Consider the following 25,884-nt stretch of genomic DNA (forward strand, 5'->3'; position numbering starts at 1 on the left):
AGGGTATCTTTGAGCCAAGACGGTGGTTGCAGGGAAAATCACGCAGTTGTGAGGAACATTTCACATTCTTAGCATCTCACTTCCTCTAGGGCCTGCATAATACCAGTTAGAACAGAGAAACTCAGGAGTCAGAAGGTCTAAGTGGACCACAAGGGTCATTGCCTGATTTTACTCCTCATGTGCCACTGACCCATTTGCTGTTTTCTTTCTTTGTGTATTTCGGCTCCTAAGACAAAGCCTATGCCTGGCCACTGAGTAACCTGGGACCATTTACTGTGCTGTTGCCGACAGACAAGGGATTAAAAGGATTCAATGTAAGTATTTAAAATAACTTTATTTTATAAATAGGAGCTAAGGCAAAAAAAAAAAAACCTTAGTAGACAGTATCCTCTTTATCTAAAGTAGGAAACCTCCATTAAAATTAAATCTACTGATGACAAGGATGGCAATTTCTTTTGTAAACTTTTTGTAAAATATGACACCTTTAGGGATTGTATACCGATTAGGAGTGCACAGCTCAATGAACCGTCACATGTATCTAGCAAGACCATTTGCAGCTCCCTACAAGACCCCCCAGTGCCCTCTTCCAATCATTACCCCTCAAGGGTAATCCCTAAGGGTTCTCAGCTGCTGTCACATGCTAAATAAGATTTGCTTTATGCAAAACTGCTCACTCACCACAGGAGGAATTAAACTTACGTACCAGCTAGGTATTTGTTTCTTTAAAATCACCATAAATGGCAACAAGGATAGAGGAAACTAGAAGAGAAGTGTAGTCTTCAATGGGAGCAGCCGCTATCTCAGATAATGCCCACCAGTGGGAATGAAAACCACAGTACCTGGTGTAGGTGCCCCATTGTGGTAGTATCAGCGCCATAGTTAGATACGGTTTAGTGTAGATAGTGAACATACTGATTCATATGGAATTGGTTTACCTTAATCCAAGATATTTTGTGATTGTAATGTGTGCTGAATTAAATCAACACCCAGAGAGTTTCAGACTCTCTCCTCCTAATATGCCACCGCCATTCATCTGCCCAAGATGAATATGTCATTAATCTCTGAAGATGCACTCACATCTCCCCTGTGGGGTAGGAGAGCTAGTGGATGTTGAAGGTGCCTGCGCTAGACACTTTGCATGTGATCGCCGGTTTAATATAGAGATTGAATTTACACAGGATTTTTTTTTTTTTTTTTTACTATCAACTAGGTAAGAAAAAATACACAAAGCAATAAAAAATAGGGGTGGGTAACAGAGCCTAGATTGTTGATTATATAATATTGACAAAGTGTCCATTTGGTCCAGTGGATTTAAAAATTCTTAATTTTTCTATTCAAAATCTCCATTTGTCCACTCTACCTGTTTTTTTACACAACTTCATATTTCATTCCCAACTGATTCCTGGGCTCAAGATGACTGATTCCTTGACTCTTGCCACCCACCTTGGTCCTTCTGGCCCCAGTGCTCCCCACTGGTTCCCTGCTAGAGCATGCCTCAGAGTTTGAGAGCGTACCATGTATCAGCTCCCACTCTCCAAATTTCTGCCCCCTTTACGACCTGGCCCAGGGGAGTTTAACTCTGGGATAGTCGTCTGTACCTGAAAGAGCCCAGACTCAAGTTGTACACTCACTTTGACGTTCTTGATGATGAACAAGTCATAGCCTGAGTCCCAAACCTCATTTTTCTCCTCCAAACCTCCATAGAGATGGAAGAAATAGGCTTTCTTTTCTCAGGTAAATGAATTTTTGCTGGATAACAAAGCTGCTCAGTACTTTGTGAAACTCCATATAATTGCTGGGCAGATGAGCACTGAGCAAATGAACAACACAGACACCTTCTATACTTTGACGGGGAAGTCCGGAGAGATCTTCAGTGAAGATAAGGTAAGGGGCTCTCTGATCTTCACTCTCCGAACCAAAGCGTCCACTGAGTCGATGGCCACAGCGGGCGCTCTCTTGGTGTCCAGGGGTCATGAAAGGTTATGAAGAACTTCTTTCCTTGTTCCTCATTTGTCACAGTACTTCCCTACCTAGGACAAAAACAAAGAGCCAACACTGGAAAGGCTCAGGTGCAGGCGATGCACTGTTAACAGAAATGGGATTGTAAAGTGATTTTGCCCTGGTCTGAATTAGTTTTCAAGGCAACCATCATTCAACTGCCAGCAGGAAGGAGAAAACTGACAGTAAACCCATTTCCTAGAAGCATCAGCACAAAGCCAGATCAGCACTCATCTTAGAAAAGGAAATGGATTGTTTGTTTTAGGTGGCCAAGTATCCACCCTCTCCAACTCAACACTCCATCTCTCCTAATGCCGTTAATTCTCTTTTGTTTGTTTTAAAATAATTTTTTGTGACTTTACTGAGCTGAAGGGCACATGGTCAATCAACAGACAGTGGTGGCAGGGGATGGGGTTGGGGGTGGTTATGACCTATCTGGTTGCATTTCACCAAATATCAATAGTTGATAGATCAGTGAGCACTTAGTACATGCAAGATACTGGGGTAAATCTCTATTTGTGATATTTAAGGCTCACAACAATCCCGTGAACGTTTTTCCAGTGGGAAAACTGAAAGGTCACACAATAAGGGCCAAAGGCACGATTCAAACTCAGGTCTGCCTGATCCCAAAACGTGAATCATTGTAACTTTTTTTTTTGGCTGCCCTGGGTTTTTGTTGCAGTGTGTGGGATCTTTGTCACAATACACATAGTTTCTGTCATTGTGATGTGCCGGTTTAGTTGCCCTGCAACGTATGGGATCTTAGTTCCCCAACCAGAGATCAAACTTGCACCCTTTGCATTAGACGGCTGATTCTTAACCACTGGATCCCCAGGGAAGTCCCCCAAAGCCTGAACCCTTAACCAGTATGTTGTACAGTGTGTATAAGGATGCATGGATGGGTGGGTGGGTGGATGGATGGATAGATGAGTGGATGTATGGATGCAGATGCGGTTTCCTTTCTCACAAGGACATGTATTCATTCATTTACCTATTTATTCAGCACATATTTTTTATTGTGTGCCTCTTCTGTCTGAAACACTAAAGTAGGTAAGTAATGAGTTTACAATAAATTGAAGAGTTTGGGGTCCCTTTGTAGCTTGCCGTCTTTTGGGGGGAGACTATACAGTAATTCCTTATTCCCATTTAGCAATCATTGATAGTCAGAAGTGACTTCATATGTTATCTCATTTGAGCTCAAGGAAAGACCTGTGAATTCAATGGGGCAGAAACCATCATCCACGTTTTAGGTTAGGGAACTTATCCAAGATCATACAGCCAATAAATGACAGAACCCAAGGATTTAAGACTTCTTCTAATCCAGTGCTCGATTTTCAAGGACACACATTAATTTAGTTTTATTTTTCCTTGGTGTTTTAGGACAATCAGCTAAAGCTTAAACTCTATGGAAGCAAAAAGACGGTAAAAATTATACAAGGGAATATACTTGCTTCCAACGGGCTCTTGCATATCCTCGACAGAGCCATGGACAAGGTGGTGCCCACGTTTGAGAGCAATACTGAGGTGAGAACTTCAGGTAAAAGTAATGTCAAGTCAAATCCATCTTCCCTTGTTCCTCAGAGAGTCATGTTCATGAAGAAATGCAAGCCAGCACCATGGGCTTGTATTTCTGTTTTTAGTAGAATTCTGACACCTCTGTGGAGAAAGAGAAAGGCATCGCCTGAAGTGACTTAGCAGCAGCAGGTGTAGGAAAGAGGTTGATTTTGTGATCTTTTTCATAGACACACCTGATAACTCAGACCAATTGTCACATAAATTTATCCCTTGTGCATTATGGAGGAAGACGTATCTTCCCTGTGATAAAATTAATTCCCTCTGATCTATTTGATGATGGCCAAAGACTATCCTGGGGCTTCCCAGGTGGCTCTAGTGGCAAAGAACCCACCTGCCAAACGCAGGAGACATAAGAGATGCAGGTTTGATCCCTGAGTTGGGAAGGTCCTCTGGAGGAGGGCGTGGCAACCCACTCCAGTATTCTTGCCTGGAGAATCCCATGGACAGAGGAGCCTGGCGGGCTACAGTCCACAGCGCTGCAAAGAGTCAGACATGACTGAAGTGACTTAGCACGCAAAGACTTTCAGAACATGCAGATCTGAACTACTGTTGAAATAAACACAGGAAGCACATGTATAATGTGTTGTGGTTAGCCAGATCCTTTTATAGATGTCCACTTTCCTCTTTATTTACCCTTAGCTTTCCATCAGAAAAGTGAAAGTGTTAGTCACTCAGTCGTGTCCAACTCTTTTACCTCATGGACTGTGGTCCACCAAGCTCCTCTGTCCATGCAATTCTCCAGGCAAGAATACTGGACTGGATTGCCATTACCTTCTCTAGGGGATCTTCCTGACCCAGGGATCAAACCCAGGTCTCCTGCATTGCAGGCAGATTCAGATGATTCTGAGCCACTGGGGAAGCCCATAGATGTCCACACTTCCATGAAATCCTGTCATCAGTCTTTTCATGTTAAAGCAGCTGTTTCCTAAACCACCTCCCTTTTTTGTACTGAACTTTAAGCAAAATGTCTCTTTTTAGCAAACCATAATGACCATGCTACAACCAAGATACAGCAAGTTCAGATCTTTGTTAGAGGTATGTACTTTTCATGAACTCCTAGAAAGTTTTTTATGTCTAGTCCTTGGTACAATAAAATTAGCAGGGGGTATCAATTATAAATACTTTCTGGGGAATTCATGTATCTATCTGAGATAGGTTACAGATACAAATTTTCATTTCTTAAATGCAGAAAACCAGTGTGGGACATGCCTTAAATGAAGATGGGGTTGGTGGACCATACACTGTCTTTGTTCCAAGTGATGAAGCATTGAATAACATGAAGGATGGCACTCTTGATTATCTCCTTTCTTCAGAGGTATTGTATCCTGTGTACTCTAATGGTGTCATGACAGCATCACTGCTTCAGTCTGTACCTATACAGGCTTTTTCTAAATTAAGGACAACAAATAAGTAGCACATGTACCACTTACATTTCTGCAACCAAGGCAGACATCATTAATCAATCACAGTGCTCTGGAACTAAGCCTAGATGTGGCTACAATCTCCCCAGTAGAGTTCCATGTCACTATAAGACCATTCTATGTCCTTTCTCTTCTAAGACTTCTCAATAGCAAAATCATAAATTTTAAGTTCCCTACAACTCTAAAACCATCTAAAAATGAAGCCTGGCAGGGCATTCTGTGTCAAGTCTAGGTTAAACGTAAAAATAATGTTATTTTTAGGGGCTCCCAACTCTTTCTATGGCTTTCAGTTCTCTCCACAATAACCCTCTCCTTATACATCATAAACCTTCAACTCTCGCATGTCCTCCTCAAGAAAGGAGATTTGTTTTACTCTTTCAGTCTAAGGTAAAAATAATGGACACCATTTAAAGTGTTTCCTCTTTCAGGAATAACAGCCTTAAATGGAAAAGAAAAGTGAAAGTTGCTCAGTCGTGTCCGACTCTTTGCAACCCCATGGACTGTACAGTCCATGGAATTCTCCAGGCCAGAATACTGGAGTGGGTAGCCTTCTCCAGGGGATCTTCCCAACCCAGGGATCAAATCCAGGTGTCCCACATTGCAGGCAGATTCTTTACCAGCTGAGCCACAAGGGAAGCCCAAGAATCCTGGAGTGGGTATCCTATCCCTTCTCCAGTGGATCTTCCTGACCCAGGAATCGAACCGGGATCTGCTGCATTGCAAGCGAATTCTTAACAACTGAGCTATCAGGGAAGCCCAACTGAAAAGAAGGTTAGCTAATTATGGAATTTTTTATTAGAATGACAAATAGTGAAATTATAAGAAAGGCCACAAGCTTTTCCCCAGTACCCTGAGGTCCTGCCACCATCTTGGAAATGGGGCAAAACTACTTGTGACCTCGCATAGATCGGTGTTGATTACACAGAGGGTCTGAGTCTCTTAGAGTAGTGATCCTCAAACTTCAGCGTGCTTAAGAATTACCCAGGGAGGGCTTCTCTGGTGGCTTAGTGATAAATAATCCTGCCAGTGAGGGAGACAAAGTTCAACCCTGATCCAGGAAGATCCCACATGCCACAGAGCAACTAAGCCCCTGTGTCACAACCGTTAAGCCTGTGCTCTAGAGCCAGGGAGCCACAAAAGAGAAGCTACTGCAGCGAGAAGCCTGCACACCACAACTAGGGAGTAGCCCCCACTTGCCCCAAGAAATGCCTGTGCAGCGACAAAGATCCAGCACAGCTAAAAATAAGTAAATAGTTTTTTTTAAAATAAGAGAATTACCCAGGGAACGTGTTAAATAGGTAGATTACAGAAAATTCTGATTTCATGGCATTGGAAATAGACATTTTGGTAAGCACCAGCTTTCTAACTCCGATATCAAGTCACACTGCTTTTGGCACTTGAAGCTTGTTGCCTGAATGATGCAGAGGGTCACATGGACACATCCCTTTCTGGAATACTTTCAGGTGTCTACGAGGATATCCCGATCCAGAATGCCTGCATACTTAGTCACTTCAGTCATATCTGACTCTTTGCAACCCTATGGACTGTAGTCTCCCAGACCCCCCTGTCCATTGGATTCTCCAGGCAAGAATACTGGAGTGGATTACCATTTCTTCCTCCAGGGATCTTTCCAACCCAGGGATAGAACCCGTGTCTCTGCCTCCTGCATTGGCAGGCCAGTTCTTGACCACTAGTGCCACCTGAGAAGCCCTGCATCCAGAATACTTTGCATTAAAAAAAAAAAAAAAGGTATCAAGGAAATAAGTCAGAAGGTAATCTCTTATGTTACAAGCAGATGTTAAACATATTTAGAGATTTGTTACAGGTTTTCATTGAAAAAGTCGTATTTCCCAGTGCCTTTAAAATAGGATGCTATTTTAAAAATATGATTCACACTCAGGTTTCCTGAAACCTAGCTATTATAGGAAAGCTCTTAGTCTTCTCTTTAGAACTCATACTCATATTTAATTTTAAAAGCCAAAGAAGTAATAATTTCTCCCCTGGGAATCTATTAAAATTCTGAGATTATATGGTTTTTCTTTGATACAGATACTTTTTAATAAGAATAAAGGAGTTCTCAGAAACCAAATCAGGTGAACTTAAAATTAAAACCTTTTAGCTAGAATAGAAAAAGTCACCCTTGCTGCTTTTCTGTCAAGCACTTTTGTTCGAGAAGCTTCTCTCTTTCTGTAACTCCTTCCAGCAGTGACTGGGGCTGCCTCACTCAGGCTCTTGAGAATAGAATGTAACTCTTCCCATCTCCTAGACAAACCTAGACAACATATTAAAAAGCAAAGACATCACTTTGCCGACAAAGGTCTGTGTAGTCAAAGCTTTGGTTTTCCAGTAGTCATGTACCAGTCTGAGAGTTGGACCATAAAGAAGGTTGAGCATCAAAGAATTGATGCTCTCGAACTGTGGTACTGGAGAAGACTCTTCAGAGCCCCTTGGACAGCATGGAGATCAAACCAGTCCATCCTAAAGGAAATCAGTCCTGAATATTCATTGGAAGGACTGATGCTTAAGCTGAAGCTCCACTACTTTGGCCACCTGAGTCAGAGGGCTGACTCATTGGAAAAGACCCTGATGCTGGGCAAGATTGAGGGCAGTAGGAGAAGGGGGTGACAGGGTGAGATGACTGGATGGTATCACTGACTCAATGGACATGAGTTTGAGCAAGCTCCGGGAGATGGTGAAGGACAGGGTGGCCTGGTGTGCTGCAGTCAGACACGACTTAGCGACTGAGCAACAACAACAACTTCCCAGCTCCACTCAGTGAAATCACATCAGTAGCTTGAACTCAGTCCCTGGTAGGAATATTGACACCATGGAAACTGGCCAGTACTATAAATCAGGGCTTATTTTTTCCTTATAGAATGGATTTAACAGCACAGCACTGCTCCTGGCTCTCAATCTCATTTCTCTCAAAGGCAATATCTTACTTCTCACAAAGAACATATAACTTCAAGTCTCTCAATCCTGAGTCTCAAATTGTTTTTCCACTTCCAGTTTCTAGGTGAGGAATAGAATCATCTTTTCTACCGCTTTCTCTGGTCCAGAGCCAATGTGGGTCAAGATTCCTCAACCTATAGGAAGCTCCCTCTTTCTCCACGAATCTTAATGACATCCTTCAGTTTTAACTTCAGAGAGGAGCCTCAGCTAGAGACAATAAGCTCCCCATCAGTTAGGCCAATGAAATGAAAGGTAGACTGGTTTCATTAGAAGGATGTTTTCCAGTTCTCCTTTGGAAATGCCTTGTTTCCTTCCCAGTTATCTTTCTGCTTCTCCTTGAAGCAAAATTTCAGTCCTGAACTATCTGATCCCTGCAGAGACCATAGCTACTGATCACAAGCCCCAGCGTATGACTTCATCACTGAACTAGATAGAAATAAAAGCAAAGGGAGCAAGAGACCAGCCCCTGCCAATTCACAAAGACCTTGTGAGCAAAATGGGACAAAAAGAGGTGAATTTACAGAGTTCAAAGTCGTAGTCACTATTTGGTAGAAAAACTCTCCCTTTCTGTCTCTGGCACCAAACAACTCAGTTTTGTGGTTTGTTTGTTTTCACTTAAAACAGCAAGTAGGAAGTGAATGTCCACATAAAGGAAAGAATGCATTGCACCAACAAGCTCTCCAACAGCATCACCTGTAAGCGAATCCTGTGGATCTAAGCCATCTGGACTAAACTCTGGCTGGATAATGGCCCCCAGCCAGATAAGTGGCAGGTTCAGACAATAGTAGAGTGATGCTGATCAACTCTTTGTCCCTTTCATTCTCCAGTTGCCTATAGAATGGGTCCGATGCTAATTAAGTCTTGAGGCTTTAGAAGTGGATAATCCAGCTGATAAAGTCTTTCCTATAAAATAGAGGGCTGGAAGGGGTCCAAACCAACCCTGTTATTTTGCAGTCTAGAGGTGTGAGATGCTTGCTCAGGGTCACACAGAAGAAGAATCAGGACTAAACTCAGATTCCCAAGGCCCAGCTCAGTGACCTTCTCAGGACCTCTTCCCTCCTCCCTTTAATAACTTGCTGGCACAGATGTTTATGCAGGTCCTGCTGTGCTGACTGGGGACGCAGTGATTAATAAGCCAGACAGACCCAGTTCCTGCCCTCTGGGAGTTTGAAGTCTACTTTGGTCTGGTATTTTCAAGGGTCCCCACTTTTCCCCACCCTTTCTGCCACTGAGCATTCAAGCTTGTATTGGCATTGCTTCTGCCTGCAAGTCCTCACTGCTAGGTTCCATAAAGTAGTTGTCAGGGAAAGTTAAGATGCAGAAGCTAAGTGATTTGCTCAAGGTCTTATGGTAACAGAACCAGGGTTACAGAAACCGTCACTTCCAGGGCTGGCCAGCTGGTGGTCAATTTCAACATTCTTACCAGTCACCCTGCCCTGTGCTTAATGCTGTTGACCTATAGATATGGTGGCCTTCCAAGTGTTCACACCAGGACAATTTTGAGAGTGAATGGGGCTGCCAGGATGATTGCTGTAAACCAGGGTTGTTCTAGACAAATGAGGATATGTGGTCCCTCTGCTTACAGGTAATTCCCCTGACATAGGGGCCAAGGGGAAGTGCAGAGAAGAATCTGGGTGAATGGAACTTGGGTTCAGCAGGGCTTTCTTTCTGCCTGGGACCTCACACTGTTGAAACATGTCCCTAGCAGGTCAGCCTCTTGGAGGTTATTATGATCTCAATTTGTGATCCTTTACCTTTCTAAGACACAGTAGCTATGTCTGTGCCACTGAAGTAGCAGAATTCAGGGCTTCGAAGCTTGTAACCCCTGGGTCTGACTCAGCTGGGAGATTACAGTCATGCTGTAGTCGACTGCCACTGCCTTCTTCCCCCAGAGAGTGGCCCCTGTGTGCCTTAATTCTGTCCACTGTCTCCAGGGCACCCCTCTAGGGACTGCTCATCCTGCTTAGAGTCCCAAGACTCTTTCTATTTCCTGAAGCATGAGAAACCTTGGAAAGGGCCTTGAAGGTGAGATGAACATGTTCCATAAGAACACAGAAGAAAGAGTCCTGGTCACACATTCCTAACAGGACTGTATGTTCCTAAATAAACAGTACATGGCCTGATGAGCCCACAGTTATTTATGGAGTGAGTGAAACAGAATCACAAACTGAGGCTGTCTTAGAAAATCTAGAAGGTAGCCTTAGACATTGAGAGAGGTGATGGAGCAGAGTAACTGGGACCTTGAGTTACTTCTCAGGCTTATAGTCTAAGTTATAAATAGCTTTGCAACCTTGGACGTGGCTTTAAAACTCAGTCTTATCACACATAAAATGAGTCAGTAGCATCCCCACCTCACAAGGCTGTTGGGAGGACTAAATGAGAGGTGCACATAATATTATGGGAACAGCCCCTGCCTGTCACAAAGTAAAAATGTTAGTTATTTGGGGAATGGGTTTTTCTCACCCTGGATTTCCCAAGAAAGATTATGGGTCATTTATTTTTATTAACCAAGTGACCAGAGTCACTTGAGAAATTTTATACAAGAGAGGGAAATCTGTGTTTTCCTCAATGATTTAAAGAAGTATTTTGATTCCTTTGCAGGGATCTCGGAAGCTTCTGGAACTCATCAGATACCACATTGTCCCATTTACTCAGGTTGGCCCTCCTTTCCTGCCCTATTTTTCCCCCTGTTTTCAAGATATCTGGTCTTAAATTTCAATATTTTAGTGCTAGAGAATGTGGGACAATTATTTATTATCTTAGCTCTGAGTGCATGCTTATGTGAATAATGAACCTGTCATCTAAGAACTCTTCCAAACCCATTGCAGAAAGCTCCCATTACTTATTTCATAAACTTTCAAGTTATTTTTTCCAGTGAAGACTCTGGGTACTGCTCTCAGTATCTCTATTGTTTTCTTGTTCTTGCAGCTGGAAGTGGCCACACTCATTTCAACCCCTCACATCAGGAGCATGGCCAACCAGATCATAAGATTTAACACGACCAACAACGTAAGTGAAAACTCTGTCTCTGGTGTCATTGCTCACATGTGTTTTTTCCTCTGCTTATGGCTGTCCATCGGGTTATCCTACCTCAACACTAATTCACAGGCTTCGGCTCTTTGTGATTGCTTCATTCATTCATTATGGCTTTCCGCAAATATCTGCTGAGCAACTCCAAGTGTGTGAGTCTAAACTAGAAACCAAGGATAAAGATGTGGAAAAGATAGGCCTACATTCCAGCAAGGAAAACAACCCTTAAGCAACTAATTAGTGACCAGTTAGTTATTTAGCTACAATTATAACAGGGCTCCCATGAGGAAGTTAAGAGGGCTCTGGAGCAGCAGAAGCAGCAACAGGAGTAGACAGCAGATCCGGGGTTCTAGAAGTCCTCAGTCAGGAGATGATGCTTCAAAGGATGAGTAGGAGCAAGTTCCAGGCAGAAGGCAAAGCAGGTGCAAAGGTCCTGAGGTGGGAGGGAACATGACTTATGTAAGAACCTCAAAGAAGGCAGTGTTATTCAGCTAACTTCTCAGGGTTGTAATATTAGCAGAAATCTGGCAGCAGAGAGATTATGTCTCCTGTTGGTTCACTATGGATGGTGATGGTGATGCCCCTTCAACCTTTCAACAAGTTTCTGTTGGGTGCCAAGAATGTGCCATGCCCTCAAGTTTGGAACAAACAGATAAAAGTCCCTGGTTGCATGGGACTTTCATTCTAGTAAATAAGATGATAGATCATAAGCAAATTAAATATATCGTATATCAGAGTAGTAAGTGTTAAGGTAAAAAAAAAAAAAAAAACAGCAAAGCAAAGATGGGAAATAGAAAGTGGGAATGGGGCTGACATTTTAGATACAGTGTCTAAGAAATCCTCATGGACAAGAAAACATGTGAGGAAAGACCTGATGGAAATGAAGGAATAGGCACTGTGAGTACCTGGGGGAAGAGTATTCCAGAGAGAGGAAACAGAGAATGCAAAAGTGCAAAGCAAGGAGCGTGCCGGCCTGATCAAGGAACAGCAAGGTCCTCGGGGCCAGAACAGAGGGACAGGAGGAGTGAGGTCGGAGGAGGTCCAGGCGGTAAGAGGGAGAAGGAGAGGTGTGGTCAGGTCACACGTGGCCTAAAAACTCAGGGCAAGGATGAAGGCTCTTAGTTTAAAAGAGATAAAAAGCCACTAGAGGATTTTGAGCTGTGGAATGATGTGATCGGACATACATCCGGGGAGACTATTTAGGAGGGAATGTAATAACTCAGAGAAGAGGGGCAGTGACGAGCGGGGAGTCAGGGAAAGGGGCAAAATTAGAGGTACACATTACTGGGCAAAAGACAGGCTTAAGGATGTATTACACAACCTGGGGAGCGGAGTCATTATTTTCTAATAACTGTAAGTAGAAAATAACCTGTAGAATTTGTGTCAAAGTGTTTTAGTTAAATAGAAGGAATAATGGTAACTGAGAGCAGAGTGGTAGCTGAGACCTGCTAAGGAGTGGTTGAATTCCGAAGGTGTTTTGAAGGAGACCAGCAGAATTTGCTGAGGGATCCAATGAGGGATGAGGAAAGAGGAAGCCAGAGATGTTTCCTGAGCTTCTGACTGGAGCCACCAGAAGGATGGTGTTGCCATTAGTATCACCCAGTGAGATTTGGAAGGAAAGTAGAGATCAGAATTCTTTGCCAATTTGTTCATTTTCTGCTCCCTCGCCTACAACATAAGCAGGAACTTGTCTGAGTTTGTTCACTGATATCTCCTGAGACCCCAAAGTAGAGTCGCTCCAATGTATCTGAACAAACGGATCTCCATTTCACCATGGGGGTAAAACAGTTTGCCCAAGGTCTCATAGCAAATATATCATAGAACTCAAATAGTTATACCTCCTCCCCAGTCCAAGGACCATTTCTGCAAGGACATCCTTGCTTAGAATCAGTTGAGAATTCATTCAACAGATTCATCTCTCCCTGTCAGCCAAGCCCTTCTAACCACAGTCCTCCCCTCAGCAGAAAGTTAAGTGAAGTTGAAGGCTCTTTCAGGAAGCTGCCACCATTCAGATCTGCCTGGGGGCTACCAGCGCTCCTCAGGCAGAAAGATGAAAGATGGTGTTGTTTCTCTCCAGGGACAGATTCTGGCAAATGGTGTGGCACTGGAAGAAATGGAGGTCGCTGCCAAAAACGGCCGGATTTACACGCTGACTGGAGTCCTCATACCTCCCTCCATCATCCCAATCCTGCCCCATCGATGTGATGAAACAAAGAGGGAGATGAGACTGGTAAGGAAACTAGGGAACTCAATAAGGGAACCCTAAAGAGCCCTCACAGAGCAGACCATTCCGTCCTCCTGATTCTGAGGGAACTGACAGGGAGAGTCTCACACGGGAGCCTTGTTCTAAAGGATTTTCTGTCTTCATGAAGAGGCAGCGGGACCTGAGGTCCTATTTCATTGAACACAAACCAAAATTCCTGGGGGAATTTCCACACTAACCGTTGCTACCCTGGTATATTCATTTTCTAAAGCTGCCACAACAAGTTACCACAAAACAAGTGACTCAAAGTAACAAAAATGTATTCTCTAAACAGTTCTGGAAGCCCGAAGTCAAAAATCAGGGTTTCCTATTTCCATTGCAACTTTTTGGCTCAGCTGGTTTTAATCAGAACAACTAAATTTCAACAAGCTTTTGAACAACCCGGACCAGAGCCACCCCACAACAAGGCGGGGAGTCACAGCTGCCCTTGTCTTCCACAGACTTCCTTCCCTGAACTTGAACAACAGCTGCTCAGGGTGGGAGAGCTCTAAACAAGTCTAACTGTTGACTCCCATCAAGTCTTTCCTGCAAATTGTTCAAGAGCTTATTCTCCATTTCCCCCCAAAACAGAATCAAGATGTGGGCTTGAGCCACAACCCAAAGAATTTTAGTTAAATAAGAAGAGCTTCCCCATAGCTGCCTTAGAATGAAGTCTTCTTTTACTGTTTTATCTGGATTTAAATCAAACCAATGTGCTCTGGTTTAGGGTTGTTCTGATTAGATCTATTAAAAGTAGCAGTGAATTCTCTAGAAGGTATTGAGGGCTAGTAAACAGTAGGCATAGCTAGTCCCTTCTAGAAATCTGTTTTCAGAACCCATAGCTGCCTTTGGGCATGTATACTTAGATTTAGAGGTTTAATTAATAACTCTCTATACCAGTTAAGATCCCTGCCAGATACAGAATTTATCCCAGTGGTTCAAATGAAGAGACTTTAATTAAGAATCTGTGACAGAGGGGTGGGCAGGGCTGAGGAAACAAGCAAGTGATGCTGGGCCATCCAAGGAGAAGCAGTGGCAGGAAACCAATACAACAGAGGATCAAGGGTGGGTAGGAGCGGGAATCACCTGCGGCCACTGGGAGCAGGGCAAAGGGAAGAAGAGGTGTCCACCAGGAGCTGGAGGGATGGCACTCGAGCAGAGAGGGAGCAAGAAAGAGATACCTTGACCCTGTCTTCCTCCTACCCACCGATATCCTGCTGGCCCCTCACCCAGACCAACTGGAAACTGGTGAGGAAGCCCAAGGTTGACCTGCTGAAGCAAAGAACCCAGTAGCGAAAGTCAGAGGGACTTGAGTGTGTAGTCAATGCTAATGCTTTGTCCTTGGGACAGGTGGGCAACTGCAGTGTCCCCTCAGGGACAGGGGCCTCCCTACATGGCTGAGGGTTGACCAGAAGCCTGAGGCCTGCAGACAGTCTGAACCTGAAAGAGGATGAGGAAGGGGCTCGTCTAAGCAGACCTAGTTACTTCTCCCAAACCTCTCTGGAGTTGACATCACTCGTTCTCTCTAGGGAGGAGGCAGTAGGGGCAAGGAGAGGGGCCAAGAGTGGGATGCTAGTGGGACCACCTTTCTAAGGGGCATAAGGAGACATAAGGCCAGATGCAGTGGCCTGCTGCTGCTTCTTATAGGGACCCCTGCACTGACCCCTGTCCTTCCTTCCAGGGCACATGTGTGAGCTGTTCCCTGGTTTACCGGAGCAAATGTCCGGCCGACTCCGAGCCCACAGTGAGTGTGACAGCTTCAGAGAAGCACACATCACCCCAGCAACCCCACGGGTGTGATTTCTCATCCTTCCCACCTTCCCTCTTAAAAGATAATCATTCCAACTAGGATTGGTTCTTAGCCTGCTCTGTCTGGGGGTACGGTAGAAAGATAGCTCACAGATCTGTGTTTGAGTTCTTGCTCACTTATCCAAGGTAAGTTGCTTCACATTTTTACTCTAATTTTCTTATCTTTGAGTAGTAATAATAGCAACATCCACAGCAGAAGCAGGATTAGCATAGATAAAAACCCAAGTGCAATGCCTGGATCAAATAGCCACTCAGTAAACATTCCCTCTCTAATCTTCCTCTTAAATAAAATCCATTGTTTGTTTAAGAGAGACAAAACTTTACCTCCACCCTCTTGAGGTCTGCAAGACCCTGGCTGGGCCTGCAAATTAAGTTGACATAAGATAAATTAACAGGAGAAAAGCACAATTTTTTTTTTACACATACATCAGTTGAGTGACTCAGTTGTGTCCAACTCTTTGTGACCCCATGGACTGCAGCACGCCAGGCCTCCCTGTCCAACACCAACTCCTAGAGCTTGCTCAAACTTATGTCCATTGAGTCCGTAGTGCCATCCAACCATCTCATCCTCTGTCATCCCCTTCTCCTCCTGCCCTCAATCTTTCCCAGCATCAGGGTCTTTTCAAATGAGTCAGTTCTTCACATTAGGTGGCCAAAGTATTGGAGTTTCAGCTTCAGCATCAGTCCTTCCAATGAATATTCCAGACTAATCTCCTTTAGGATGGACTGGTTGGATCTCCTTGCAGTCCAAGGGACTCTTGAGTCTTCTCCAACACCACAGTTCAAAAGCATCAATTCCTCAGCACTCAGCTTTCTTTATAGTCCAACTCTCACATCCATACATGACCACTGGAAAAACCATAGCTTTGACTAAATGGTCCTTTGTCGGCAAAGTAATGTCTCTGCTTTTTAACATGCTGTCTATGTTGGTCATAACTTTTCTTCCAAGGAGCAAATGTCTTTTAATATCATGGCTGCAGTCACCATCTACAGTGATTTTGGAGCCCAAAAAATAAAATCTGTCACTGTTTCCACTGTTTCCCTGTCTATTTGCCATGAAGTGATAGGACCAGGTGCCATATCTTCGTTTTCTGAATGTTGAGTTTTAAGCCAACTTTTTCACTCTTCTCTTTCAGTTTCATTAAGAGGCTCTTTAGTTCTTCTTCGCTTTCTGCCATACGGGTAGTGTCATCTGTGTATCTGAGGTTATTGATATTTCTCCTGGCAATCTTGATTCCAGCTTGTGCTCCATCTAGCCCAGCATTTCGCATGTACATAGGAGTTTCCATTGGAGAAGGAAATGACAACCCACTCCAGTATTCTTGCCTAGGAAATGCCATGGACAGAGTCTGAGCCTGGTGGGCTACAGTCCATGGAGTCGCAAAGAGTTGGACATGACTTAGCAACTGAACACAGGAGCTTCCATAGGAGAATGAAGACCCAGAGAAATAGCAAAACCCAAGTGTTTATAGAGTAGGTTGAACAAAGATAGGTAACTGTGGAAAAGTAACTAAAATGTGAAATATATTTCACAATATATACCTATATCAAGTCATTATCACTATGTTATATGTCTTAAACTTGTGTACAAGTTTTTTGTATCTGCTATTTTCAAGTGCCTTTAGCTCAAAATAATCCATATGGCACATTTGGAGGGGGCATGTTCTGCTACACTTCATTGGTGTCTGCTCTTCCCAGGCATCTTTCTGGAGAGAAATAAATGAAATATCAAGAAAATGACACTAGAACCATCAAAACCTTGTGATGCTTCATTGAATTCCACACCTTGTCTACTGAGGAATATAGAGTGGGTTAAGGAGCATAAGGGCTTACCTGGCAGCTAAGTGGTAAAGAATCTGCGTGCAATGCAGGAGTCCCAGGTTTGATTCCTGTCAGGAGGATCTCCTGGAGAAGGAAATGGCAACCCAGTCCAGTATTCTTGCTTGGGAAATCCCATGGATGGGGAGACTGGTGAACTACAGCCCACGGGGTTCTAAAGACACAACCTAGCAACTAAAACAACAACTATAGCTACACCAGGGGGCATAATGATGAATAAGATATTATTTCGTTTTTGTCCTGAGAAGTTCTAATCTAAAAAGGAAAACAGACCATGGTACAACGATCCATAATTCATAGGCCAGGTAAGTACTCTACTGGTTGTTAAAGCAACAAATTTGAAGATAAAATTGATGACAGAAATTCCTGCCTCTAAGTTTGTCCTAAGAAAGACCTTCCCAACTAGAGAGTTCATCCCACACTAGAATAGATGGCTAAAGAGAGTGATGAGTTTACACAATCCTACTGTGGAGCACTTCATAAAGAAACAAACACACACACACTAAAATAGGCGTAAGTGTTCAGATATTTGCTCCGTGAAGCCGGCGCCCCTGCGTCCTGCAGGATGCTGTCAACCAGTGGTTGTGGAGAGGGAGGGGGGAAGAGGAGACTGTGGTGACTGGCATCCCAGTGATTGCTATGTGCCAGACACTGTTCTAAATGCTCTGTGCAGCAAGCCTGCAAGAGAGGCACCTTATCATACCAGTGTATAACCTGAGAACTAAGGCGAGGAGACTTAACAGCCCTCGCACAAGGTCACACAGCTGATGGGCACAGACCATGAGTCTACATTGCCTCTGCCCAAGGAAAGAGAAGCAGGAGAGGAAAGGAAGAAATGAAATGCATGGGTCAGAGCCCAGAGAGCCCCAAACTGCCCCTCCCAGGCTCCTGTGGTCTGTATTTGGCTAAGTATCCTGACAGCCAAAGAGAGAGTTGAGTACTTCTTCCTCAGTGACCTCAGAATTCCTCCAGACATCTAAGATTTTAGGATTTTACTGACTGTGGAAGTTTTCATTGCTCTCTTCCTGTGTAAGAGACTAAGATGAGGAGTACCTCGATACTAGTTTTTATCTAACATAAAATTTGAGCCACGGATTAAATGCTCAGGATTAAAGTTGAGATCAGCACTTTTGCCCCATTTCACAGATTAGGCAGCTTGAGGCCCAGGAGGCAGTATGACTTGCCTCTGAGATCCTAAAGTTAGTAGGTGGTAAGACCCATTCTCTCGACTTACCACTTACCAGTAGTGTTTCCTAGAAAGAAGATTTAACCAGTCCAGACCTCAGTTGCCTCATCTATTAAGAAAAGGGATGAGAAATAGCCACACAGTTAAATAATGATGATCTCCTATGGGCAGTGTGTCTGGCCCTAGGAGGTTCTCAATAAATGGTAGTTCTCAGTCATTCTGAGTGGGTATCAGAGGTTAGAGAATGGTAGGAAATCTGCCCCTATAATCCACAGACTGCACTGTTTTGTTTGGTAGATCTTTGTACAAACTAGGATGGAAATCTCTAATAGCTCCAGAATTTCTGAATAGGAGGTTTTGTGTGTGTGCGCTAAGCTGCTTCAGTCATGTCTGACTCTTTGCAACCCTGTGGATGGTAGCCCTTCAGGCTCCTTTGTCCAGGAGGAGGTTAGAGCTGGTTATTAATTGGAAGGAGGGCTAAACCACACCCACGATGCACAGGAACATGTTCCCAGATCGATCAGCAATGTCTGCCAGGACACAAGAGGGGACAAAAGGTACCTATGCCCCAGGTCACCATGCAAACCCTGGCCTGTATTCTCCCAACAAGGAAACAGAGGCCTAACAGGTGACTGAGTTCTGCCTGGACCCGTGTGAGCTGTGTACTTTAGTGCTCTATGCTGGCATCGATGGTAAACTGGAGGAAATACATCATCTAGTCTATAGAGAAGCCAAGTGATGTCCAGATGACCTCAAAATGCAGACTGCAATGCTTTTTCTTCTTGACTTTCTTCCAGACACTCTTTGTTCACAAGTGTATCTACACCGGCCGAATCAGGAGCCCGAAGAATGGATGTGCCAGATACTGTAATGCCACCGTGAAGGTGAGGCGTGTGTGTGTGGCCGAGGACCTCATCCAGGCCACCAAGGCCCATACAGAAGCCAGCAGGCTGGGCAGTTCTTAGGCCCCAGGGTCTGTGAATCAGAGGTTGCCAGTGGGAGCTTGACCACATTTTCCTGCAAAGGAAGCTTTGAGCAGAGTTCCCTGCATCTTTGCATCCATCCCATGGTTCCTATGGCTCTTAATACAGAGCCCACACCCCTGACACTCCCCTGCCTGGTGCACACTCAGCAGTGCCCCTGGCGTGGCTCTCACCTCATTCCCACCTCAGCACGTGTGCCTTTGCTAGTTCCTCCCTCAGAATGCTTCTCCAGGTTTTCTCGGGGCTGACTCATCTCTCAAGTCTCCATTCCGCCATTGCTTCCTCTGTCACCGCCCAATCCACATGGCCCCCCAGTGTCCCCATACCTCTGTCCCCAGCCACCACTTGATAACAGCACTTCATTTTCCCAGCACATACCACTCTCTCAAATCTTTTTTTTAATTTATTATTTGTGTCTTCCCTGACTAGCTGGAACACAGGCTCCATGAGCACAAGCCCGTGTCTCTCTTGCTCGTACGGTGCCAGAGCCGGGCAGGCAGCCAGGGGCAGCCCTCAGGAGGTTCACGGTGAACTGATGGCTGAGCACAAGCCACGCTGTCATCCACCCGAGAAAAAGGCATTCTCCTGGGGAGGGGAGGAGGCCGATACTGTTTGTGATTGTAATCGAAATGAAAATGAATAAAATGAATTTCCTTTGAGAAACTGGCACTCTGCTTTGGATTCAAAAAGGCAACATGCATTTTGTTTTTCAGATTCCAAAATGCTGCAAAGGCTTCTACGGGCCAGACTGCAACCAGTGCCCAGGAGGCTTCTCGAATCCGTGCTCCGGGAACGGGCAGGTGATGAGGGCTGAGGCTTACTTTTTCACAAAGGCTGAGGTTGACCTGTGTTGTTGTTGTTCAGTTGTTCATCGGACTCTTTTCAACGCCATGGACTGAAGCACGCCAGGCTTCCCTGTCCTTCGCTATCTCCCAGAGTTTGCTCAAATTCATGTCCATTGAGTCTGTGATGCCAACCAACCATCACATCCTCTGTCGTCCCCTTCTGCTCCTGCCCTCAATCTTTGCCAGCATCAGGGTCTTTTCTAATGAGTCAGCTCTTTGCATCAGGTGGCCAAAGTATTGGAGCTTCAGCTTCACTATCAATCCTTCCAGTAAATACTCAGGATTGATTTCCTTTAGGATTAACAGGTTTCACCTCCCTGCAGTCCAAGGGACTCTCAAGAGTCTTCTCCAAAACCACAGTCCAAAAACATCAATTCTTTGGCACTCAGCTTTCTTTATGGTCCAACTCTCACATCCATACATGACTACTGGAAACACCATAGCTTTGACTAGACAGACCTTTGCCAGCAAAGTAATGTTTCTGACCTGTGTTAAGTCAAAAAAAAGAATTCTTAAAACCATTAAACCAAGAAATGATTCAATGCCAGTCACGGTTCCCAGGGAACAAAAGAAACAGATGAGTTGCTAAAAGAACAGAAGATGTCTGCAGGAGAAGGAATCTTTCCTGGGGGAGTGGCAGGGGGCAGGGTGTCCGGCAAGGTCCCTTCTGGCCCGCTTTCCTTCTGCTGAGGGCATGACCTTGAACAACTCAGCAAGGCTTTATGGACCCCACTTTCCTCCTGTGGGAGATAGAATTGTTGGCCTGTATTGATGTTCCAAGATTTTTTAGGATCAAAATTTTGTTATTCTTTAAAAAAAAAAAGAAAAACTGCTCAGTGAATGCTTTTTTAGCCCATCTAAAAACCTGGCTTAATGAAGTGTAAGAGCCAGAACCTGACTCATCTAGCATGGAGGCCAGGGCTGAACAAACAAAGGTAAAGAGGCTGTGGTTCGTTTGGGGAAATTATGAATCTGCACATATAAGAAATCCATGTCAAAAATATGCCTCTTTCAAGGGGAAGGAAAAACTGCCTGAACACCAAGGGGGACACCACACAGGCGAGGGTAATAGGGCGAAGCTGCTACGAATTAACCTCTGTAGCTGGGAGATCTGTTTGGGGCCACAAGCCCTATTGTGATGCATGTCAATCAATACAAATCTAACCTTGAAATTGCTGGAGAGCTAGGGGGCAAAACTCGCACACTGAAGGGACAAACTGCCATTTGGAGTCACATAGCTGAGCACGTGAGAATCTGCAGAGAAAGGCTGGCCTTCATTCTGAAGGTTGGAGGTTTATCAGTCTGACCCTTAAGCATTGTGTAGAGGTTCCAGCTGTGACTGGCCCCCCTCAAATGACTTCCTGTAAAGTTCTGAATCCTGGCTTGGGATTCCTATATGTCACTGTCTTAGCTTTGTACCTAATACCCACGGCTCCACTTTCCACAAGGGTTCCCAGAGAGTCATTTCAAGCAGAACTGAATCTGAGTCAAAGAAGCAGGTCAGGAAACAAGCATCCGGGACTCCTGGCCAGGGGCAGGGGGTGGGAGGTGTGTTGTCCTGACGGCCAGGGGCCCTGTCTTTGTTCCCAGTGCACCGACGGCCTTGATGGCAACGGGACGTGTGTTTGCCAGGATGGCTTCCGAGGCACCCAGTGCCAGTTCTGTTCAGACCCCAGTAAATACGGACCTCGGTGTGACACAAGTAAGTGTCGTTTCCAGAGCTGCCTTCTGCTCCTTAGCCAGGGTCCCCATGGCTCTGTGGTGCAATCCTGGTGTTGGGTGCCCCTTGGCTTGGTGGGTGCCCCTATCACAGGGCAGTTCTTAAGCCCTTGGGTCCCAAATGCTAGCATGTGCCAGGTTGCTGAGCCCCCTCACAGAGCTCTGAGATAGAAGGCCTGAGTGGTACCCTGGGGATTTGCATCTCTTAACAAGTGCCCTGGGATGTCAGCACCACTGACCCAAGAGCACCTTTAAAAACCAGTCATGTAGGGTTTCCCATGTACCTGAACTGATCATGGACTTCGTAGCAGCACACAGCCTCCCCACCTTTCAAGCAGTCGTCTTCCGTCAGCTCCTCCCTTTGCTAAATGTGTGGCCTTGGGTTAGTTAGGCCTCCGTTTCCTCATCTATAAAATGAAAGTCATATCGGTAACTACCTCATAAGGCTAGTACAAGTTATAAATGGAAAACACTTGCCCGAGAACAATGCCTGGCACCTAGTATGCACTACCAATATTATTATCTGTTATTGTTATTCTTATCTATTATTGTTATTCTTATCTATTATTGTTATTCTTATCATCTATTATTGTTGGCACTGTTGCCGTTATGCTAAGTTCAGTGACATAAATGTCAGGAAACTCAGAGAACATGTAGAAAGGTCTACAGTACTAGGTATTGAAAAATATACAGCTATATAATCTTAGAAAATACATTGTTCTTAAAAATAATACAATGTGAATATATAAGTATATAAATAAAAATATACATCTCTGTGTATCTAAGCTAAGATTAGAACTCGCTGGGGAGAAAAAAATGGCTTCCTTGGTGGCTCAGTCGGTAAAGAATCTGCCAGCAATGCAGGAGACCTGGGTTTGATCCCTGAGTCAGGAAGATCCCCTGGAGAAGGAAATGGCAACCCACTCCAGTAACCTTGCCTGGAAAACCCCATGGACAGAGAAGCCTGGCAGGCTATAGTCCATGGTTCAGAAGAGTCGGACACAACTTAGTGACTACACCACCACCACCACCAAGCTGAGATCAGAACTTGATGGGGAAAAAAAATGAATAGTTCAGAGCTTGCTGTGGAATCAGACCAACATGAAGTTAAAGCTCCATTCTGAAACTTACTGGCTCTGTGACCTTAAAGGAATTCCCTGGTAGTCCAGTGCTTAGGACTCCGTGCTTTCACTGCTAAGGGCATAGGTTCTATCCCTGGTCAGAGAATTAAGTTCCCATCAGCCACGTGGCACAGTAAAAAAAAAAAATCTGAGACCTTAGAAAGAGTCTCTCACTGAAGCTCAGTTTCCCCATTTATAAAACGGAGACAATACTGTACCCACTTCGTAGGTGGCTGATTAAGTTGGATCATAATTGAGGACTATAGCCCAGAGCACGTACCTAGCAAGTAATCAGTGAATGAAGCCGTTCTTACTACTATCACTGCTAACTCCACTCATCTGTTACAGAACACACAGCCCCTCTCCTCTCTTACTGTATCTGATTTTCACAGCTACCTCTCAAGAGGGATGGGACACCAGAGCCCAGCAGAGTCAGGGCTGCCGATCCTAGTCCAATGCTCTTTTTGCCAAATAAGGTTTCTGAGGGGAAAGAAAATAGGGGCTTATTCCAAAGCCTGTTGATAGAGGCATTTTTATGAGGCTAGCAGGCAGGATGCTAAGGCTGGGAAAAGACTGGTAGGCTTCCTGCTCCAAAGCCTCTCGTCCAGGTTTGTGACTGCCCACCACCTCACACTGGGGAGCTTCCTCTTCTTTCTGGGGTCTTGTTCCTTGCTAACTAAGCCCTGACTTTCATAAAAGTTTATGGAAAGTCTTTTTTGTTTTAAATCTCTTCCAGCCCCCACTCACTATGTTTCTTTTTCCTGGATGCTGGCTCCAAGCCCCCACACTAATTCCTCTCCCCGCAGTCCCTTCTGGGGCAAAACCACAGATTCCTTCATTTCTGATCATATTCAAACCCCCAAATCCTTGCCACCTGCCTTTGAGAATCTCTAGAGTGTGAGCCTGACTCTGATAATTGCTGCTTTTGCAGCAATTTTTAAATATTTGTAATCAAAAGCAAAATCAGCAGCTAAGATGATAACAGGCAGGCGGAAATGCCAGTCGATTTACTGATCTACTGTTAGTGACTCATGGTCACTAACTGGAATGGAAGTTGAAGGTCTGAGTTCAAGTCCCTGTATGGGAAAGTACCAGCAAGTTAGGCAAATTAGACCATCACCTCTCTGGGCTCAGTTTCCTCATTTTGAACATGGGAATGGTAAGAGTACCTACCTCTTGAAGCTGGTGACTATGAATGAGAGTGGTTTGGTTGCTAAGTCATGTCTTTGTGACCTCATGAACTGTAGCCCGCCAGGCTTCTCTGTCCATGGGATTTCCCAGGCAAGAATACTGGAGTAGGTTGCCATTTCCTTCTCCAGGAGATCTTCCTGACCCAGGGATCAAACCCAGGTCTCCTGCATTGCAGGCAGATTCTTTTACTGCCTAAGCCACCAGGGAAACACCGTAATTGAGAGGGTACAGGTTGAAGACTGGTTCAGTGCCTAGAACAAGGTCAGTGTGCAAATACTGGCCATGAGTGGCACTGGTCTGCTATGATAGAGTGGAGAACAATACATAAGCCGCACATCAGAGGCTGTGCTGGCAGGAGAAATCACTTCTGTTTACTCCAGAACATCTTCAAGAGAAGGCAGAAAATGTCAGACTAAACTCTCCAACAGGAAGTAGGTGAAAATTGAGTTCCTTGGCCTCTTTCGTTCATCACACTCCCCCTCCCACTGCACCGCACACGCAGACATACACAGCAGTACCGAGGTCGAGCTCTTCTCTCTGAAAGCTGTCCTGGCACAGGGACAAAGATGCTCCCAGAGTCTTCCCAGGCTCAGCCACCAGTTCTGTCCTGACAGGAGTGAGGAGATGGGGGTTGAAGATGGGGGACTTCCTCTGTGGCCCATGTGCCCACTGCTAAGCTTGTCCCCAAGCCCTGAATGGCCCTTTTCCTTCTCCCTCAGCATGTCCGTGCATTTTCGGAACGTGTGATAACAGGATTGACAGCGACGGCGCCTGCCTTCCTGGGAGCTGCAGGAACGGCTCTGCGGGGAGATTCTGCCACAAGCAGACCTCAGCCTGTGGGCCCTACGTGCAGTTCTGTCACATCCATGGCACCTGTGAATACAGTGATGGAACGGCAAGGTAGGCGCAAGGCAGGCGTGCCACCCTGTTACCTGCAGACAGACCCAACCCATGTCTAACTTCTCCATAAACAAAGGCCTATTCTCTCCAGCTGCCAGCATGGCTTTAGTGGAGAAAAGCTCAGACTGAGATGGGTTCAAACTGTAGCACTTCCTACTTTTGAAACTTAACCAGCTGTGTGACCTTGGGCAGTTACTTAACCTCTCTGAGCCTCACTTTCCTCATCAGTACAATAAGGGTGATGTTGCATACCTGGCAGGGCAGTTGTGGAGGTTAGATCAACTGAATGCCCAAGCACCCAGCACCAGGGCTAGTACATCATAGGTCTTCAGTCATGGAAACTGCAATAATTACCATCACTCAAGTAAAAGAAATGAAGATTTACCCACCAACTTTCCAACCCTTTAAAATCTCTTTTACTTCCTAAGATCATTAATAATAACTCCCATATTAAAGACATCTTACAGGAAAACTGGGTCTTTGGATCACCAGTTGATGTCTTAATGTTGTCTAAACTATCGCACAATTGCACTCATCTCACATGCTAGTAAAGTAATCCTCAAAATTCTCCAGGCCAGGCTTCAACAATACGGGAACCGTGAACTTCCTGATGTTCAAGCTGGTTTTAGAAAAGGCAGAGGAACCAGAGATCAAATTGCCAACATCCGCTGAATCATCAAAAAAGCAAGAGAGTTCCAGAAAAACATCTATTTCTGCTTTATGGACTATGCCAAAGCCTTTGACTGTGTGGATCACAATAAACTGTGGAAAATTCTTCAAGAGATGGGAATACCAGACCACCTGACCTGCCTCTTGAGAAACCTGTATGCAGGTCAGGAAGCAACAGTCAGAACTGGACATGGAACAACAGACTGGTTCCAAATAGGAAAAGGAGTACGTCAAGGCTGTATATTATCACCCTGCTTATTTAACTTATATGCAGAGTACATCATGAGAAATGCTGGACTGGAAGAAACAAGCTGGAATCAAGATTGCCAGGAGAAATATCAATAACCTCAGATATGCAGATGACACCACCCTTATGGCAGAAAGTGAAGAGGGACTAAAAAGCC

General features: G+C 44.8%; 1 protein-coding gene and 1 long non-coding RNA gene across 4 annotated transcripts in view; one reads left to right on the top strand and one right to left on the bottom strand.

Moving 5' to 3' along the window:
- STAB2 (stabilin 2) overlaps nt 1-25,884 on the top strand; it is a 172,172-nt gene that overhangs the window by 46,799 nt on the left and 99,489 nt on the right. For both annotated transcript variants that reach the window (XM_059886141.1, NM_001206679.2), the window contains exons 11-23: nt 232-314; nt 1,735-1,884; nt 3,379-3,522; nt 4,552-4,608; nt 4,763-4,888; nt 10,548-10,601; nt 10,875-10,955; nt 13,054-13,206; nt 14,900-14,962; nt 18,850-18,936; nt 19,749-19,835; nt 21,471-21,582; nt 24,631-24,811. In XM_059886141.1, the coding sequence (XP_059742124.1) occupies nt 232-314; nt 1,735-1,884; nt 3,379-3,522; nt 4,552-4,608; nt 4,763-4,888; nt 10,548-10,601; nt 10,875-10,955; nt 13,054-13,206; nt 14,900-14,962; nt 18,850-18,936; nt 19,749-19,835; nt 21,471-21,582; nt 24,631-24,811 (1,378 nt within the window). The remainder of the gene's footprint in view (nt 1-231; nt 315-1,734; nt 1,885-3,378; nt 3,523-4,551; nt 4,609-4,762; nt 4,889-10,547; nt 10,602-10,874; nt 10,956-13,053; nt 13,207-14,899; nt 14,963-18,849; nt 18,937-19,748; nt 19,836-21,470; nt 21,583-24,630; nt 24,812-25,884) is intronic.
- Nucleotides 11,211-24,686, bottom strand: LOC112446718 (uncharacterized). 2 transcript variants are annotated; one of them, XR_003034781.2, is made up of 3 exons: nt 23,894-24,686; nt 21,884-22,006; nt 11,211-11,409 (listed from the first exon to the last, which is right to left on the bottom strand). It is a non-coding gene; the product is annotated as an uncharacterized lncRNA (long non-coding RNA). The 2 variants fall into 2 exon arrangements; XR_009494563.1 differs by lacking the exon at nt 23,894-24,686 and adding an exon at nt 23,841-23,878.

The sequence above is a fragment of the Bos taurus genome, chromosome 5 (genome assembly GCF_002263795.3).
Source record: "Bos taurus isolate L1 Dominette 01449 registration number 42190680 breed Hereford chromosome 5, ARS-UCD2.0, whole genome shotgun sequence".
NCBI classification, from domain to species: Eukaryota; Metazoa; Chordata; class Mammalia; order Artiodactyla; family Bovidae; genus Bos; species Bos taurus.